This window comes from Aulonocara stuartgranti (assembly GCF_965226115.1).
Source record: "Aulonocara stuartgranti genome assembly, chromosome: 19".
In the NCBI taxonomy this organism is placed as follows: domain Eukaryota; kingdom Metazoa; phylum Chordata; class Actinopteri; order Cichliformes; family Cichlidae; genus Aulonocara; species Aulonocara stuartgranti.
This window is the reverse complement of record NC_138955.1, coordinates 23,524,684-23,542,320: the sequence shown is the minus strand read 5'-3', so window position 1 is coordinate 23,542,320 and position 17,637 is coordinate 23,524,684. Positions and strand designations below refer to the sequence as shown.

At 38.9% G+C, this 17,637-nt stretch overlaps 1 protein-coding gene across 13 annotated transcripts in view; it reads left to right on the top strand.

Annotated features, from left to right (window-relative positions):
- Positions 1-17,637, top strand: part of slc4a11 (solute carrier family 4 member 11) — a 104,140-nt gene that overhangs the window by 74,432 nt on the left and 12,071 nt on the right. For all 13 annotated transcript variants that reach the window (XM_082516513.1, XM_082516515.1, XM_082516511.1 and 10 more), the window contains 10 exons: positions 1,453-1,534; positions 3,018-3,141; positions 5,175-5,384; positions 8,310-8,394; positions 9,356-9,481; positions 11,155-11,268; positions 12,332-12,464; positions 13,924-13,997; positions 16,792-17,011; positions 17,438-17,544. In XM_082516513.1, the coding sequence (XP_082372639.1) occupies positions 1,453-1,534; positions 3,018-3,141; positions 5,175-5,384; positions 8,310-8,394; positions 9,356-9,481; positions 11,155-11,268; positions 12,332-12,464; positions 13,924-13,997; positions 16,792-17,011; positions 17,438-17,544 (1,275 nt within the window). The remainder of the gene's footprint in view (positions 1-1,452; positions 1,535-3,017; positions 3,142-5,174; positions 5,385-8,309; positions 8,395-9,355; positions 9,482-11,154; positions 11,269-12,331; positions 12,465-13,923; positions 13,998-16,791; positions 17,012-17,437; positions 17,545-17,637) is intronic.

The window sequence follows — 17,637 nt, the reverse complement described above, 5'->3', positions numbered from 1 at the left end:
TCTCATCCCTGACGTCAATGAGAAATTGGATGGTTTTTGATTATTACATGGCTGTCAGGCTTACTGCTATTAATTGAATTGAATCCCAGTCCATCTCCTCTACTTCTCCTTCCCTTTTTCCTCCCTCTGTCTCAAGCTCTTCTTGTAATTTCGTTTAAGTCTTACTTTTTGTATGACTTATTTTTATTCCCTTGGCTTTATTTTTCTCGCTTTCATTTTCTTCTTTCAGAGTTTAATGCCTTCTTGCTGCATGTATCGTCTCTCTTGTTCTCTTTTCTTTCTTTTTTTCTCTCTTTGCCCCTTGTTTTTCCTTTTCCTACACCTCTTTCTCGCTCTTCTTCACCACGTGCTGGTTTCATTTTCATCCTTGTCATTCTCTGTCTCTAAAGACTTCTTTCCCCCCTTATTCTTTATCTACATGCGTTCTCTCTCTCTCTCTTTTTGTGTATCTTTCTGCCCCCCCCACCCCATTTCTCCCCTCCTGGCTCTCTCACTCCTTGAGCACTGTGATACTGTTGTCATGGTGACGCCCATCATTTTCTGGCATGAATGGAGGATACTTTATTGATGAGACGGCAAGGCAGAGGGAGAGAAAAGAAGAGTGATGGAGAGAAAGACAAAGACAGATGGAATAAGAGAGAGAAAAACCACTGGCAGGGAAAATCAGAATGATATGGAAATGATCGTCCCCGCTGCTTACGATACAAAACATTTCCACCCTGTAATTTTCTCAGTACTAATGAGTTGAAGAGGATGTTGCGAAGCAAAACATACTGAATCTTCTAGAGGGGTTTGGGATATTCGGGGCTGCTGAAGAATGTCCCCCAAAACACTATTATTCATCACTCTCAGCGGGAGACAGCGGAAGGGAGATTCCTCTTATTAGGAAGCAATGAGCTGGCTTCAGCAGTGCCCCCAGTTGCCCATGTTTAATGATTTGTGCTCTGTAAACATGGCAGCATAATGAAATGTTTTTTTTTAATCTGAACATGAGCGTGGTGTTTTCCAAGGTTGGATGGACACCCTTATTAGCTTGTCTTGGTGCACACAGCGCAGCCTGGCGATACTGTCTAAACCAGAAGGCGAGCTTGTTAGACACTTCTGATGTAGACGACACATCGAGAGGTTTGGCGCAGCAGAAAAGGCACAAGATTTCAGTTGAATGTTTTTAGGCTTTTAAATGATGCCTTTTGGGCCATATAAAAAAATGAAATCTAAGCTAATTTGTGTTTTCAAATGCATGAATTTTGTAAACTTAAACAGTAGGTACTCCTATTAATGTGGTGATGCGTTTTTATAGAGTTTAACACTGTTACAGTCAGCTACTCTTAAGGGTTGACATGGATTTCTAAGACGCGCACACACAGGAGTTAAACACTTTTCAGGGGGGCTTCGAGTATGTGACACTTGATCTCAGATCATTTGTTTGACTTCTGACTTTTTGGTCTGCAGTTCACCTGCTTTCAGAGACGATCCAGGGAGTTACAGCAACCGCCACAGGGGTCCAGTACCAGCAGTCCTGGCTTTGCATCCTGTAAGCAAAATATATGTGTGTATGTACATGTGTGTGAGGGAGCCGAGAGAAAGAGTTGTATAATAATGTGTTATAAGATGCTTTCTCTTATTACTCATTTATGCTTTTATGTAGTTATAAATTGATTATTTTTAACATTCACGCTCATCATCACTATAGATTATAGGTGTATTTTATGTTACATACATTACTACTCACATTGAAAACAAGATTTTGATTTTAGCATATTACAATAAGTGCTGAATACAGCTGCCGCGGTATGGTGTCCTTCATAGAGAATGAAGTCACCCTACCTGTGTTGCAACACAGCCTTCTCTGCTCTGTCCTATAGTCGATTATCTGACTGAATGTGCAAGTTAGTAAATTACTTGCACTTACTTCCCTACCTTTCAAATTGGTGGTCATCTCCACGCTGAAGAAGCAGAGAACAATCGCAAAGTGCGCTCTGGAGCATTCAGTCACTGCAGGTGGATATTTTTTTCTTCTCGTGTCATGTTAACAGGCTTCCTGGTGGTAAACGTAATGCAAAGGAAAGGATGACATCATCACCAAATCAAGTACAACTGAAATAATATATAATCTCTTTTTAAAAAAATGTATCCAGGGTCAGCTGTGCATAAATGTCAATAATACAAACGAGTAACAAATCAGGGGGAAAAAAGTATAAATGAACAAACGGCGAAACACAGAAATGCAGATGCTTCCACGTGTGTGCCGCTTGTTATAATTAGGCAGTTAATATCCAATCATTCTCTGTTGCAGGTCTAAAAATGCTAAAGCATATTCTGATTTTGTATCAAGATGCCAAGAGGAAAAGATCTAAGAGACTTTGAAAGTGTGTTCATTTTGGGGGGAACAGATGGCAGGAGTTTCAGTAACAAAGACTGTTCAATTGGCTAGTGTTTTACTGGGACTAGTGACTCAAGTGACATTTGGATTTAGATCTGTGAAAAAGACATTCGTAAGGATGGAAGGAAGAAGTAACCTCAGGCGACTGAGACTAGGATTGAGAGGTGAAAATTTAGTAAGGTAGGGATCTTGGGAACTAGGTGGCGTTTTCACTGGTGTGGTTTGTATACTTTCCTTCTTAGAGGAAAGGGGGCAAGTAAAATAAACAGAAATGCAAAGTTTTGAGTGATACCCGTCATATTATGATCAAACATTACCACATGGGAGTGCCATATTTGAGGATGATAAGCCAGGAAGCATCACTGAGTGGTTTTCTGAGCATGGAAATTATATGAATCTTTAAAAAGCCTTTTTACACTGACCATGTTTAAATATGCATGACGTGATATTTAAATATTATGTATGTATGTTCACATGCATTCCTATAATGTGAATGCAAGCTCACCTGGCATATTGGAATATTGTCTAAGTGTTGCTGTCGAGAAAGAGGTTAATCTATGGAAATGAAGGGCGCTGGCGGTGAAGTGAGGTGTTGACATTTATAAAACCTCCTTCTTTTCCCTCTGTGCTCCAGCTGCAACGTGAAGCATCTCCAGAAACGTCATGTGTGCATCTCCCGCCTGGAGAGGCCACAAAACTGGGGGGAGAACTGCTGCGAGGTCCGCTATGTCATCCTGATACTGGCCCCTCTCAAAATGGTAACTAACCCACAGGCATAGGGAATGATACATGAGATTTATGTCTTCGCTGGTTAGTCACTTGTTAATTAGTTCCTATTTCATTTATTCATTTTGATTATTTCATTTCATGTTCACTTGTAGCCCAGTGTGATTTAACAAAATATTTTTCCTGGTAATTAAAAATCTGTTTTATTGTTCTGCTCTTGCAAAATCACTTATTGTGAGCTGCCTGTCAACCTGTTCATTTAGGTTAAAAAAATAATTCAAAGCAAATTCATTTTTGAATAAAATTATAAAATCTGTATAATTCTTATCTTTATTGTTTGTTTGTTTGTTTTTTGTACAAAAAATGCACAGATTGGCTTTAAAGGATTTTCTGCTATTTTAATTCAAAATGCAAAGCAGAAGAAACCACAAATCTATTATATTATTATATAATGTTACATAATTGTAGCACCACAAATTAAATATTGGTTAGGCCGCATGATGTTTAGGGTCTATATGGTTGTTATTTGTGAAGATATAATCTGTCTATTTCTGCGTTATATACATATATTTAGATATGTATCTGAAAATACCTGAAACACTGACAGATATGATGTCAGAACTGCTAAATGGCCAAATTGACTCCTGAACTGAAATCAGTTCAAGGGCCTCTGTGTTGCTGAACTTTTCGGGTCACTGTTGTGTTTGTGTTTGCTGTTTTTCTTCAGCTCTGAAGAGCTTCTGGAGAGACACATATCCTGTAATGTCCCTCCCTCCCATCAAAACCATGAACTCTTTCTCCTTCCCATCAACCCACTCATCCCTTCTGTCCTCCACTGCTTCATCCTCAGCTTTCGACTCGCATACACACACTTCACTCCCTCCTTCAGTTGACTCTGATTGTTGCCCCAAACCAGGTGAAAACCCTCGACTTCCCAACCCCCATCCTGCTGGGAAGAAGAGAGATTTCATGCTTTCCTCACTTTTACTTTGGTATCCTCCCAAGTATGTAATTTTCACCACTGGGTAGGTGGTCAGTCGAGGAAGAGGAAACCTGGTTATCGGTTATGCTTCAGCTTGTTGCATTATGTTTTCTGTATATTTGCTTGTTTCTATCTCTTTTCCCATGAACCCTCATTTATGTTTATTTCTTTCAGTGGTGCCTACAGCACCCTCCTCGCCAGTCTTATTGGCAGCAATCAGAACCACTAATGGTATTTTCAGAGACATTAATCTAAGCCCCAAGTAAACATAAAGCATTATTATGCCTCAATTATCCTTGATGGTGAATGCTTCTCAGAGAAAAATCTTTGAAGGGGCATGATGGTAATGATGATAGAAATTCCTTTGGTTGGCAAATGTATGTGATCTAGCATGTGTAAGAATGGACCGTTTCCATCAACCACCATTTACAGAGCTGTCTAGAAACTGTTTCCCCCTGTTTTTCCTTCCTCTCTTTAACCAGACTGAATATGGTATAAAGACATGACCCTTGTTTAAAAAAAAAGTTCTGTTTTCATTAACTGTTTCATGTAATGTTACCCTCAAAGAAACTCCTCTAGCTCTTTGCCTGTCTGACATGCTGCCCTCTGAGTTTTATGTTGGCAGCAGGGTGCTCATCAATTTCTACAAGCACATTTTTCCAGTTGGCATGGGCAAACTATTGACCTTAAATACTTAAATATGTTTTGCAATTAAAAAGTATTTCTTTAGTATGAAAAAGTCTCTCCTTTGTAAAAGAGATTTTGAAGTTTTGTATATCTGCAGTGCATCACAGAAAAACATATCAATAACACCTCTGCAGCTGGTATTAATTCTAATATTTGGTATGTCGCAAACACAGTTTTAAAATAATCTAGTTAAAGACAGTATGCACCCACCCCTCGCCCACCTTTGCCTTTCTATTTACCTATATATTTTTTTAAAACAGGCAGTTACACATGTAGTGATTGATCGGTATACAAACAACTGTATAGAACAAACGGATGATCAGCAAAGAAATGTAGGAGGTATTCGTGATTTACATTTTGTATCACTTTGCATTTTTTTTTTTTTTTTTTTTGTAGAAAAGTACCAAGACGGCGATGGAGCTGGGTCGCACATTCGCCACCCTCTTCTCTGACATCTCCTTCAGGCAGAAGCTCCTGGAGACAAAGACACAGGAGGAGTTTAAGGAAGCGTTGGTGTTCCAGAGGCACCAGCTCACGGCAGCCAACCAGAAGCCAACGGCTCTGGGGAAGGAGGAGACTGACCCTCGCAGTCATAAACCCCTCAAGGTCAGCAAGGAAAATCTATGAGTGTGCGAGTGTGTGTCAGTGCTGGGTGATTAGACACGTTTCCGCACATTTTGAAGTGATGTGAAGGCATTATGAGTCGTGCTTGGTGCCCTGAAATGGTGCCTGTGATTGGTTAGAACTTGTGATGATGTTATATTTGAGGTCTTCTTCCTTTCCTCCGTTTGCCTCATCCCCCCTTACCTTTCGCTTATTTCTTGATCATCTCACATCCTTATGATTGTGTATAGAACAGAGAACTGCGCACATACAGTACAATTATTATTATTTTTATTTCTTTTGTATTTCTTTCTTTCTCTCCCTTCATCAACCTTCAGCACCATTTCCTCCTCCCCCTTCACTCCTCCTCTCCTCCTCGCTCGACTGGCTTGACTCTTCAATCTTTTCTCTCCCCCTAATCAATCAGCATCAACTCCTGCCAGGCCTCCTCAGTGGGTAAATGACCTTACATCTCTCACAGTCCTGTCAGAACTCCCCACGCCTTAGTTACATGTGCATGTGCTCGCCGGCACACACACACACACACACACACACACACACACCCCTCCAGAGGGGCTCTGCTCAATGCCACGGACCGACATCTCTTCCTAATGTTGCCACTGGCATGCCACAGCTCCTAGACATTTCCCCTTGTTTTTTTTGTTTGTTTTTTATACAGCAAAGGATTTTGTTAGGTGTTTATCCCAGGGCTTGAAAGGCTCAGTGCCACTCAGAGACAGAGGGCTATATGGGGAAAGACAGATGGAGTGAAAAGGGAAAGAAGTGATGGGGGAGGGGGAGCAGGTGGAATAAAGAGGAAACGGAAAATGATAAAATAAGAAAGAAAATTACAGGGAAAAAGCCAGCCAGTCCGCCTTCTCCTTGTTCCACATCCAAAATTGACACTGGACCACCCGCAACAGCAAACCACTTTCCAGTACTTTAAGAAAAAAGGTCAAATTGCTGCTGTGTTTTTATGTTTTTCCTTTCTGTTGCCTCACTCCATCAGAACGAATGGCAAACAGGTGGACGGTAATTCCTCTCTGAGACTTTTGTTTATCGAACTTGAGCCAAAAGCTGGTGATTGCAACGCCCTCACCCCACACACACAAACACACACATTGTTCCTTGCAATAATAAATAATTCCATGATGTATAGGGATTTAATGAATGAACAGTCATTGTCGAGCAAGCATGTGTAGCTAAAACTAGCCAGCTTGGAGAAAAAAAGTTGTTTACATGTGATGTAAATACCTTTGATCTGTCATAGACCATCCAAACTTTTTAGGATGACAAATGAGGCCAGAATGATTTTCCTGGGAACTTTTCCCACTCAGCCACCCCCTATCATCATCCGTTCCACTTCATTGCGTAATACTATGTTCAACAAGAAAATGAAACACTGGGTAATTGGATAATTTGCTTAATAAGCTTAATCAGGGCTACACATTTACTCCCTGTCTGGTGTAACCTGAAAGCTCATCTTTTAAAATGAAACACTTCACGTCTCCTTTTAAATCACATGGCTCTTTATAACCATTCTCTTCCTGTCTTGTGTAAAATTATACTTCTCTCCGTCACTGATGCTGTCGTCTCTCTGTCTTTCCCAGTCATTTTTGGAGACACGGGGATCCCATTAAATGTACATCCAAATCCAAATATGCTGCTTTACTTGCTATGTTTTAGATTATATGATTTTTAAGAACTACGCCATTAATGGTCATGACTCAAATGATCTTTCAAAGATCCCCCCCAGTGGAATCACCAGCGTCTTAGCTGAATCATCAAATGTGCAACTTTTAATCTAAATGTGTCATTGTCCACTGCAATGCGTGTTTAAAATAAAACGAGGTTTCAGAGCTGGATACAGCCTCTGGCTTTTATTACTCTTCAAGGTCACTGTGGATAAGGCAGACTAAATTAGCAAAATGCCTAAAAGCAAAACGGAGCCATATGCATCAAGAGGGACATAATTTAAGATTATGGGTTTAATTGAAATGCTCATCTCCGTTTAGTTTCAGCTACTTTGGGGCGATGCCTCCTATAGACAGGGAAAATAATACTGGCAGAACGACCTACATGTGATACAGTGATCTTACTGTGCACCCAAATCCAGATTCGACAGAGAAAAAGTCACTCCATCAGTTTTGCTTCTTCATTAGAAACAGTATCTGGCCATTAGGTAACCAGCCTGGACCTGTAAATCAACAGCCACACAACCCCTATCTCCCTGGGGTTGTGTGTTGGCTGATTTTAGTCGTTTGACCCCTTTAGTCGTTGGACCCCTGTGCCACCATCTTTTCTTTAATGTCAGATACCAACGATTCACCTAGTTGACATCGTAATCGGACTAGGATGGAAAAAAAAAAAAAGATTTCTACTCCTTGTGCTCCTTGACTGAGCCAAATTCTTATCATTGTTCTTCCTCAATAGTGGCGTCTGTGCAGCAGGTTTTCCTCTAAGCAGCTGATGCTGAGATGTATCTGCTATTTGAACTCCTGGCACTAATCTGAGTTGCTGTTAATTGCTGCTTTCTAAAGCTGGTAACTCTAATGAACTTAAACTCTGCAGCAGGGAAACTCTGTCTTCCTTTCTTCAAGTGGTCTGTATGAGAGGCATCTTCATCTAAGTGTCTGATACTTTGCGTTGTAAAAAGGTACAGTTCTCATTGGAAAACATCCCAGCTCACATCATCGTGAAGATACTGCCGCTAGTGTGTCGTCATCAAGCCATAGAGTGGCTTTTTCTTCTATAATGTGGAACATATGTTGGTTTGTTTAACATTATTTCATTTTATATCACAGCGTTGATTCCTTTGCTCTTGTTCTACAGTGTGATACGTAATTCTCCTGACGAAAGGTGGTGCAGGTGGGACTCCATCAGTGAGACTATTTCTCATTTTTAAAAAGTAATCTTTTGTCTTCACAGTGTAAAGATTTCTTCAAAGCTGGCCGGGGAATTTATGAGGACTTTTGCCGCAGGCTGCCTTTCTACCCCTCTGACTTCACAGATGGTAGGCTGGACCTGAACTTGTAGTGAAAATGAATCATCTTGCTTATTATGGCACACTGTGGTACTTCTGGCAGCTCCTCATTTGTCTGTCACCCTTTGCCTCAGTTACATCTGTGCTGCATCTGTGTCACGTCTAGGGTCATCTCCTGCTAAAATGACATAAAATCTCGGATGCCTTACTGCTCTCATATGTTTCCATATGTCCAGTATTCAGTCATCAGACACGAGACTTTCACACACGTCGCATACTATACATTCTCATTGCAAACGCATCCAGCTGGTGGTTTTATCGACTCATCAAGTCACACTGCTGCCAAATATGAAAGAGCTTTTGTGTCTCAAGTCAAATAAATGTACATCTTACTCAGTGTTGAGTATTTTTTTTTAATGTTAGTTAATTAGTTGCTAGAATAGCTTGTGTAGAAATATTTTAGATTAATCTGTGTAATTCAATATGGTTGTCTGTTGTAAAGAAAAGCCGACAGAGTAAAGAGTTTTCTAGGAGCATTTCCTCTTCAGCTGTTTTCTTTCAGTCTTTCCTCGTGTCACACCAACCAAACACATTGACTGGGCAGTAACAAAATCAAGATATTTCTGTCTTGTGAGCGTCATCAGAGAATGATTATCTGATGAAGGTCACAGGACCAAAATTGTTGTGATCACATTAGAGCCCAATTAAAGTGTTTTATTCCAAAATGAGTTATCCATCATTTGGGTAACTGCTCTTGCAAAATGATGGATGACACGAAACCAAAACAAATGACTCATATTTTAAAAGGGCAGCAGGTAGCGTAATCCTCCGTAGAATATTTTTACTGTATGAACTGGGTGTTTATAGATGTAGAGGCACTGAATGATGAACTGTGCTAATGTTCTTGCCGTTTTGAAATTAAAGTGTTCAGCCTCCTCCGCTCCATTATGAGGGGAATATGACTCATGTGTTTGTGTTTGTCTCCCCTCAGGTATAGTTGGCAGTAATAAAACCCTGCTGAAGTACATGACCACAGCCATCTTCCTCTACATTGCCATCCTCCTCCCTGCCATTGCTTTCGGCTCCCTCAATGATGAGAGCACACGTGGCGAGATCGGTATGAACATGTACTTAAATCTAGAAACATGAACGCTTTTCTCAGATTGGGATTCTTGAGCTCCTGCAAATTTTTCCATGTCAGTATCAAGTGCTGGGTGTAAAAACAGCTATTTTATCAATTGTTTAAGAAAATAACTGTTGAAAAATAAAAGTTTAAAATTAGAAAGAAGAGTTTTAGTCAGGATTTAGAGTTCATTATAACACAGAAGCAGCATTAATTAAGGTTGCCAATGATCTTCTTTTGGTCTCTGTCATCTCTGTGCTTGTCCTGCTAGACTTCAGTGCAAAACCACTGACCACAGTATTTTACTACATAGATTAGAATATACTGCAATGTTTTGAATCATATCTATATGATAATCTCCATTTCATGTATATGGGGTATTTTCACACATTAAAACACTTTTTTACATGATAAACAATTCCTTGAGGCAGTATTATGAAACACAGTACACATTTTTTTTAAAAATAATTTTAATGAAGTTTTAACAAAGAATGTCAAACAGTTCAGTACACACACAAAGCAATGAACAGCCCACACACACACACCCACAACAGACCTATGACATGGTTAGCAAGTCTAGTATTTTAGGGCATTTACCCAACAATGTAAAATGCCACGAGGTGACTGTTGTGAATTTGCGCTAAATAAATAAAATTAATTCAACTGAAAATAATCTTCCTTTTGTACAAAAATATTTAGAGAACATAAACAGCCAATCACTTTAAAAAAAAATTAATTTTATAACTTTCCACTACTGGACATTTCAAAATAAACAAAGCAGTTCCTTATTTCCATAGTTGACAAGTAATAAGCAAATATTAGCACCTGTTTAAAATTCACAATACCCAGTTTTTACGTTTTTAGCTCAGAAAAATGTGATTTAGCTACTTTCTTTACCTTCTAGCTGATAACATGGCTAATGAATGCACTGAGTTACTAAATAGTAACACATTAGTGTTCAAGTCTTATTTCTTTATATTTGGCTAGGAAAATTGGAAAAACTTACAGTAATTTATCGAAACATGCAGACATATGGGGAAATACAGAATAGACTCAATGGTGCCAATTTGTAAGACTACTTTTTTTTTTTTTTAAATCACAAGAATTTCTAGCTCCTTGAGAGAAAAATCTAAACAAATGAGTAGTGGCTCAAGACTGTTGCACGATACTGTTGGATAAGACCAGAAAGGGCTACGTTTGGTCTCTGTAAGTAGTGCCAAAATCTAGTAGTAATTCTCCTTTATTCATTGTGCTATATGAGTAAGCACTTTCCTTACTAAGTATTTTTCTCTTGTATGTTTGACCTTCACTTTTTTCTGTTTTAAGTCTGAGTTTAAGACATATAGTTGTGAGCTGATGATTGTTCAAAAGTACTTGCAAGTTTCAGGTTACCATACACATAGTAAAACAGTGAAACATTGAAGCCTCTTTTTTGGAAAATATTCACATAATTATGTACTCGGTGGGGGTGGAAAAGGCATCACGTTAGCTGTTTTGTTTAAAAAAACGAAAAGGGAAAAAATATACATATTATTTCCAAAGTTAACGTATCTTATCTGAAAAATTAATATGTAACTTACTTCAGCTTCAAAGGAACCCTAGCAGTCACTCATGCACATTAATCAGAGCTTCACGCTGTGTGTTCTCTGTGTGTCATCTCTCTCCAGATGTTCGGAAGACCATCATTGGCCAGAGTATCGGTGGGGTCATCTACTCGTTGTTTGCCGGCTCTCCTCTAGTCATCCCTCTAACCACAGCTCCCCTCGCCATTTTCATCAGCGGTAGGCTTCCCCGCTGTCATTCAGCTCATCTCAATCAAGATGCACTTATCTTTTCACAGTTTCTGCTGACAGCCAGTTTGAATGGAAGGCTGAGAGTGGGTGGAGTACTAAGAAGATTACGTCAAAAATCAAGAAAAAGAAGCACCCAACCATGTCGAACACCAGCCAAAAACTCTTGTCCTCATCTGCTCTTGCTTTTACCAGAAAGCGGTACCGCTAGAGTAATTAAGCTGTTAGCTCACACATGTGCCCTTAATGAGTGTTCCTGGTGCAGTCAAGCAAAAAGCACAAATCTTCAAAAACTTGTTTCTTTTTTTTCAAGAATGAGGAGCAGAACTTTTTTTTTTTTTGCGCACTGTGGTTATGTAATGATTGGTTCCAGGGGCCTGCGGGTCAGGAGAGTCACTCATCGCATTCACAAACATGTAAACTTTAGGTTCAGTTCAGAGAGAGACAGCGCATAAACTGTTACATGGTTTTTACCCAACAGCGATGTTTTGTTGGTTGGAATTTAAACGATCTTGACGGCTGGAAGCTGCAGTTATCAGGCCATGATGAGGAAAAGCAGCAACTCCGATGCCAAGATGTAGTTTTAATACCAAGGCTGTTTGTTAGGTTTGTGGTGTGATGATCTTTGAAGTAAATGGGTTAGAACTGTGCTATGCGCATTCTCATGGGCATAATTATAGCACATTTCCAGCAGCCTGTCTGAGCAGAACAATGGCTTGTTTGTAAAGCTGTAACTCATCTGCGTACAAATCTGCTCAAGATTACAACTAAAATTGTTATGGTTTTAACAAACCTATTACAGTTCTTTTTGTCCTTTCATGTTTGAATGAATTTAATTTTTTTCCAGTCATTGTTTATGTGTCTGTACTTGTGTGTGTACAAGTCAGTCTTTGCTGGGAGAGAAATCTGTAATGAAGTTCTTTTGTAACATTTTTTTTCTCACTATCACAAAATTAGCATAGCAATTGTGTTACTTAGTTTCATAATGTGTATTTATTATATGTGGTTTATTTGTCTGTCTGTTTACATGTGCACATGTGCAACTGGAACACAGTGATCCGAGGAATCTGTGACGACTACAACCTGGATTTCCCAGCTTTCTACGCCTGCATTGGGTTGTGGAACTGCCTCTTTCTCATCCTGGGAGGAATCTTCAATGTCAGTCTGCTCATGAAGCTCTTCAAAAGGTGTCCTTCATATTCCTAATTTTATATGTTGGAGTATTTTAATTTTTAAAGTCCAATTTTTTAATCACTTTGAGTTTCCTTTTATTTTGGTTGCTTTCTGTCATATAGAAAAATTTTTTAAATTGTCTTGTAACAACAGAAAACTTTATGGGACAGCAGGATGTTTTTAAAGAATGCACACAATCAATGTTTGAAATGTATTATTATTATTATATTCTAGTATTTTTAAGTAGTTTTAACTGCTATGTGCTCCATTTACTTATTTTAAAGGTAGTTTATATTTACTCTCCAGGCATGTGTGGCATAACATTGCAATCAGTGCAACTCTGGTTAATTTGAAAAAAGTATGTGTTACACAGTTTGAGTAAATTTGAAACACAGTTTTTAGTTTTGTTTTGGTTCACAGATTGGGAAATATCTTGCATTGAAATTTCCATACATAAGAGTCCATAATTTTGATTAATAAATATATTTATACTCAAATTCTGCCAGACCAGCATGCATTCAAACACCTACCAGCTGTAATGCACTTCCCACTCGGTACTTGGCTAACAGCGCCAACTCTCGTTATGGGACTTGCAGCAATTTGCTGTTCGGCTGGTTTTATGATACTGACCTGTAAATCCTGCTACTGTGTTATCTTAGGAACCGCATCCATTTAGTTGGTGATGCATTATAGTTGTATTTTATTGCAAAGTTGGTGTCATACTGCCAGTATATCAGCTAATGGAGATTATAAAATGAATTACATGTATTTATCACAGTGTCTTATATAGGCAGTGAAGTTAACTTCATGTTGGCCAGAGATTAAAGTAATTTCCATGGAGGGTTATTCTGCATTATTGGTCAGTGTCAGACTTAAATGGACTTCCTGAGTATTCCTGAGCTTCCATTTGAAGTATTTATAAGCTCTAATGTGGAACCTTAAGGTTAAAAGACAATGCTGATAGTGTGTTCTGTGTTGAAATAAATATTTAACTAATGAATTTATAACATTAACAATGTTTGCGACATTCCTGTCTTGCCTTTAGACAATGCGTGTTTGTGTCATAGTCGAGCTCTGTGACGTGTTCCTCTTGACTGAATAGTCGCTGCATTTTCTATGGAAGGAGGTTCAAACAAGCCGTCAAACAGCCGTTCTATTTGAGCTCTCTATGAAAACCCGGGTTAACAAAGAAACTTGGTAACCACAGCTGCGCCACCTATGATCTCTAATTGGACTAATGCAGCTAATACAAGAAAACCCTTTCATGTACCCTAAAAACACAAGACTGTAAAAAAGTATCAATTATAAGAAAACAGTAATGCACACTTTATTCTGAAAATATGTTTGTTAATTCATTAATTTTCATTTCCTTCTTATGTGGTTTTTTTTTTATTATGGGTGTCCTTTTTATTTGTATGTATTTATATTAGTTTTTACTGTCTTACAACCGTCTTAATTGTGTAATGTGTTTAGGTCAACAGAGGAGGTCATTGCCCTGTTCATTTCCATTGCTTTTGTGGTTGATGCTGTGAAAGGCACAGTCAAAAGTAAGTTCATGACACACACGAGAAATATCTTTTTTTTCTGTGAGTTGTTTACACGTTGCTTTTCTGTGGTGAAAATCAAATCAAGTAGTCGGCTAACTCAACACACCTGCTGTCGAATCTGCCGCAAGCTCGTGTCTGATGTGATTTCTAAGCCCCGAAAGATAAAGAAAATAAAGGCCTTCACTGCCACATACATACACATTATTATGTGTAAGTGAATTTTGAGATTATCATTTAAGTGGGCAGCTGAGAGTCATAAGATCTCTTCAACTAATCATTTAGTCCTTTTAATTAAAAACTGTCAAATAGTTTCTTCCAGTGTTTCTATATTCCTTCTGCAGTCCTCTGCACCTCTTAAAATCGAATACTTATCAAGAAACAAACTGTGTTTATTGTGATGGTGAGGCCAGATAGAATTCTTTCATAATAACAGCTAAAGACTTATATTTAATACCCTGACAGCAAAACAAAAGACCAAAAGAGTGTTAGACAGTCACCTGCCAAATGACTTACTAGTGAACCACGGGTAATATAATAATATGATCTCAATTAGTAAATTTAGATAAACAAGCATATGTTGAGAAATATTACCTTTTAAAATAGTAGGGAGACAGAAATACCATACGAGGTCATTTGTTACTGTTGTGGGTCAGCAGGTTGAGAGGCTTTAGAAATTAATCAGTCCAGATTTTGAACCCCATCTGCAGCTATATTATACCACCCCAGCTTTTATGGTCCCATATCATAAATATTTTACACAATTTAATTTCACAAAAATGAGATGACGATAGCTGAATGTAATTTATTTTGAATGCAGTGTTCTCCTGTTTTGTAGATTGCCAGTGCAGTAGTTCAATTTTCAGAAGCCATTTGTAAAATACGCTCCGAGCTCATATGCCATTACCATAACATTAACCTATGCTATTTTGCTGACACTGTTCCTCCAAAATATTTTCCACTAACACAAATGAATACAGTTTGGGGCTGTATCTAGTCACCTGCACAACCTCGCCTAGCCTGTAACTTTATCCCTGTTTGATGAAAAGACCTGTGGAGGGAGCTAGTCATCTCGCACACTATTCCTCAAGTGATGTTAGAAGGTATTATGTTGCACTCATTATGAAATTAATAGAGACAAAGTTGTGCATTCATTCTAAGTCACAATGGCAGGAAAACCATCTCCACTGAGCTTAAAATCCCAGCCTTTAGCCACACATTACAGTTGGTGAGCTATTTATTCTGCAGTCCTTATGGGTGCAAAGACTGATTTAAGCAAACTAGGCAGAGTTTGTTAAAGCAGGTGTAGATAACGTATTCTGTGCTGTTTCCCCATCATTTCACCCCTAATCCAGACTCGGCCTATTCTGCTAAATTTGATTAGTTTAGATTATCACAAAGGTTACTGGTTCATTTAGTGGTTGGACAGAGAACACTGGCATCAAACACCCAAACATACAAGAAAAATAGCACCTTGAGTATTTTACAGCCTGGTTGATGGGCATTCAGTGTAGAGGCATAACTCAGATGAGATTTATCTCGCTTTCAAAGTTTTATCCCCAGCAGTACTGACAGTTACTCTCACGTGTCTCTTCATGAAAGATTTAAACATTATTAAAAGACTTGTTTCTTTGCCTTTTTTGTGTTGACTGCAACATGAACAATGCAACCTGAGCATGATGGACATTTTTTTGTAGCTTTGGTTAGGTTATATACAAGGCTTCTTGAAAGATTTCAAGATTTTCCTGTTTAATAGGAATCCAATCAATATTTTTTTAAAGGATTATAAATATGTCAGCTGTAAGTTTTGGATTTCATTTGAGATCTGTGATATTGCTTCATTTACTATACCAGACTTTGGCAGCATACTTGTTGTTATTGTCCGTTCATTGTATCTGATGGTTCACATGGAATCTGTTGGCACTAACGATGCATTTTATAGCCAGTGTTGCAAAGGTTACTTTTAAAATGTATTCCAATACAGATTACAGAATACATGCCCAAAATGTAGTTTGTAACGTATTCGGTTAAGTTACTCAATGTGAGTAATGTATTCTGAATACTTTGGATTACTTGATATATTGTCATGCTTTTCACAACTACATGAATGCACTATTCCTGTGTGATTTGTTACTATTACTGAAGGCTACTCGCCACCGAGCTAACATTGTTAGCTACCAGATTGTAATGCAGCCTTCATTAATAGTAATAAATCACACAGCAATAGTACATTGACGATACTGAAGTAGCACATAACCCAGGTAGCTACCACAACTAAAACAAGGTAGTTGCAGTAGGCTAACGTTTGTTTTTAAAAACAAACTGACTTCCAGATGGTTGCTGATAAACAGAGTTTGCATTGCACGGTCAGATTTCGCCCATCCCTTTGTTCTTTAAATGTGAAGTGGTGTTGGAATTTCCAAGTAAGAAACGCATTCCTGCCCGTGCACTGCTGGCTCTGTTGTGCTGGCTCCGGGTCCATTGTGTAACTGACACCACCAACATTAACAGGACGCTTGCATTAGAGCCTCTTTTGTTTGGGTTTCCGGCAGTGCGTGGTATTACAAAAATTAGAGAGGGGATAGAGAGGGCATAGCCTAAAATATGAAACAGGAAAAGACAGCCGTGTAATACATTGATTTCAACAAAGTAATTGTATTGTAATTATCACCAATTTAAGCGGTAACTGTAATGGAATACAGTTACTTATTTTGTATTTTAAATACGTAACCCCAGAACATGTATTTCGTTACTCCCCAACACTGTTTATAGCTAAACACTGTGAATGTGATTTCAGTCTTTCATAGGTACTACCACGCTCCAACACTGGCCAACAGAAGCATAGGGGACTTTCCTCAAGGTGGAGACCTGCTGGGGGGAAACAGGAGTGAGGTGGTCGCGGGGTTTGCACTTACTGAATCCTTCATCCAGTGCAGTCGAGAGAGACCTGTCCTCTGCCTCCTGCTGATGCTCGGGACATTATGGATGGGCTATACTCTCTACCAGTTCAAAAGGAGGTATGTGCAGCACTGCAGTGCTGCAGCAGTCTTAACATAAATCACTGGAGAAGTTTAAATTGTGTTTGGATGGGAGCACTGCCTGCTAGCATGAATACCGCTGAGTAGGGCCTTGACTCTAAAGATTGCAGGAGTGACAGAGCTTACAGGAACTTTCCAGACAGCTCTTACAAAGCTCACTTTTCAGTCGAAGCTTCTGTTCCAGCCTGTGATTTAATAAGCATTAATATTCTACTTCTGATTGCTCCCAGTAATCAAATCAACCTCAAAGCTCGATTCAATTGTGCAAGTAAAAGGCGGACCAAGGTACTTAAGCAGTGTCAGGATTGCAGCCATTGTCCTTGTCTTGTCCACAGTAATTGTATTCCTCTATTATTTGTCTCTCCCTCCTCACTCCCTTCTCCTTTCTCCCTCTCTCTCTTCAAGTCCGTTCCTGCATGCCAAAGTGAGGGAGGTGCTGTCGGACTGTGCCCTGCCAATCTCAGTGCTCATGTTCTCCTTCATCGGCTCCTACATTTTCAGTGACATTGAACGTCAGTATCATTTATTGCTTGGTAGTGTTAATATAATTTATTTATTGCAGTTATAGAGTGCATTTGAGATGTTCATTATAAATAATACTATGC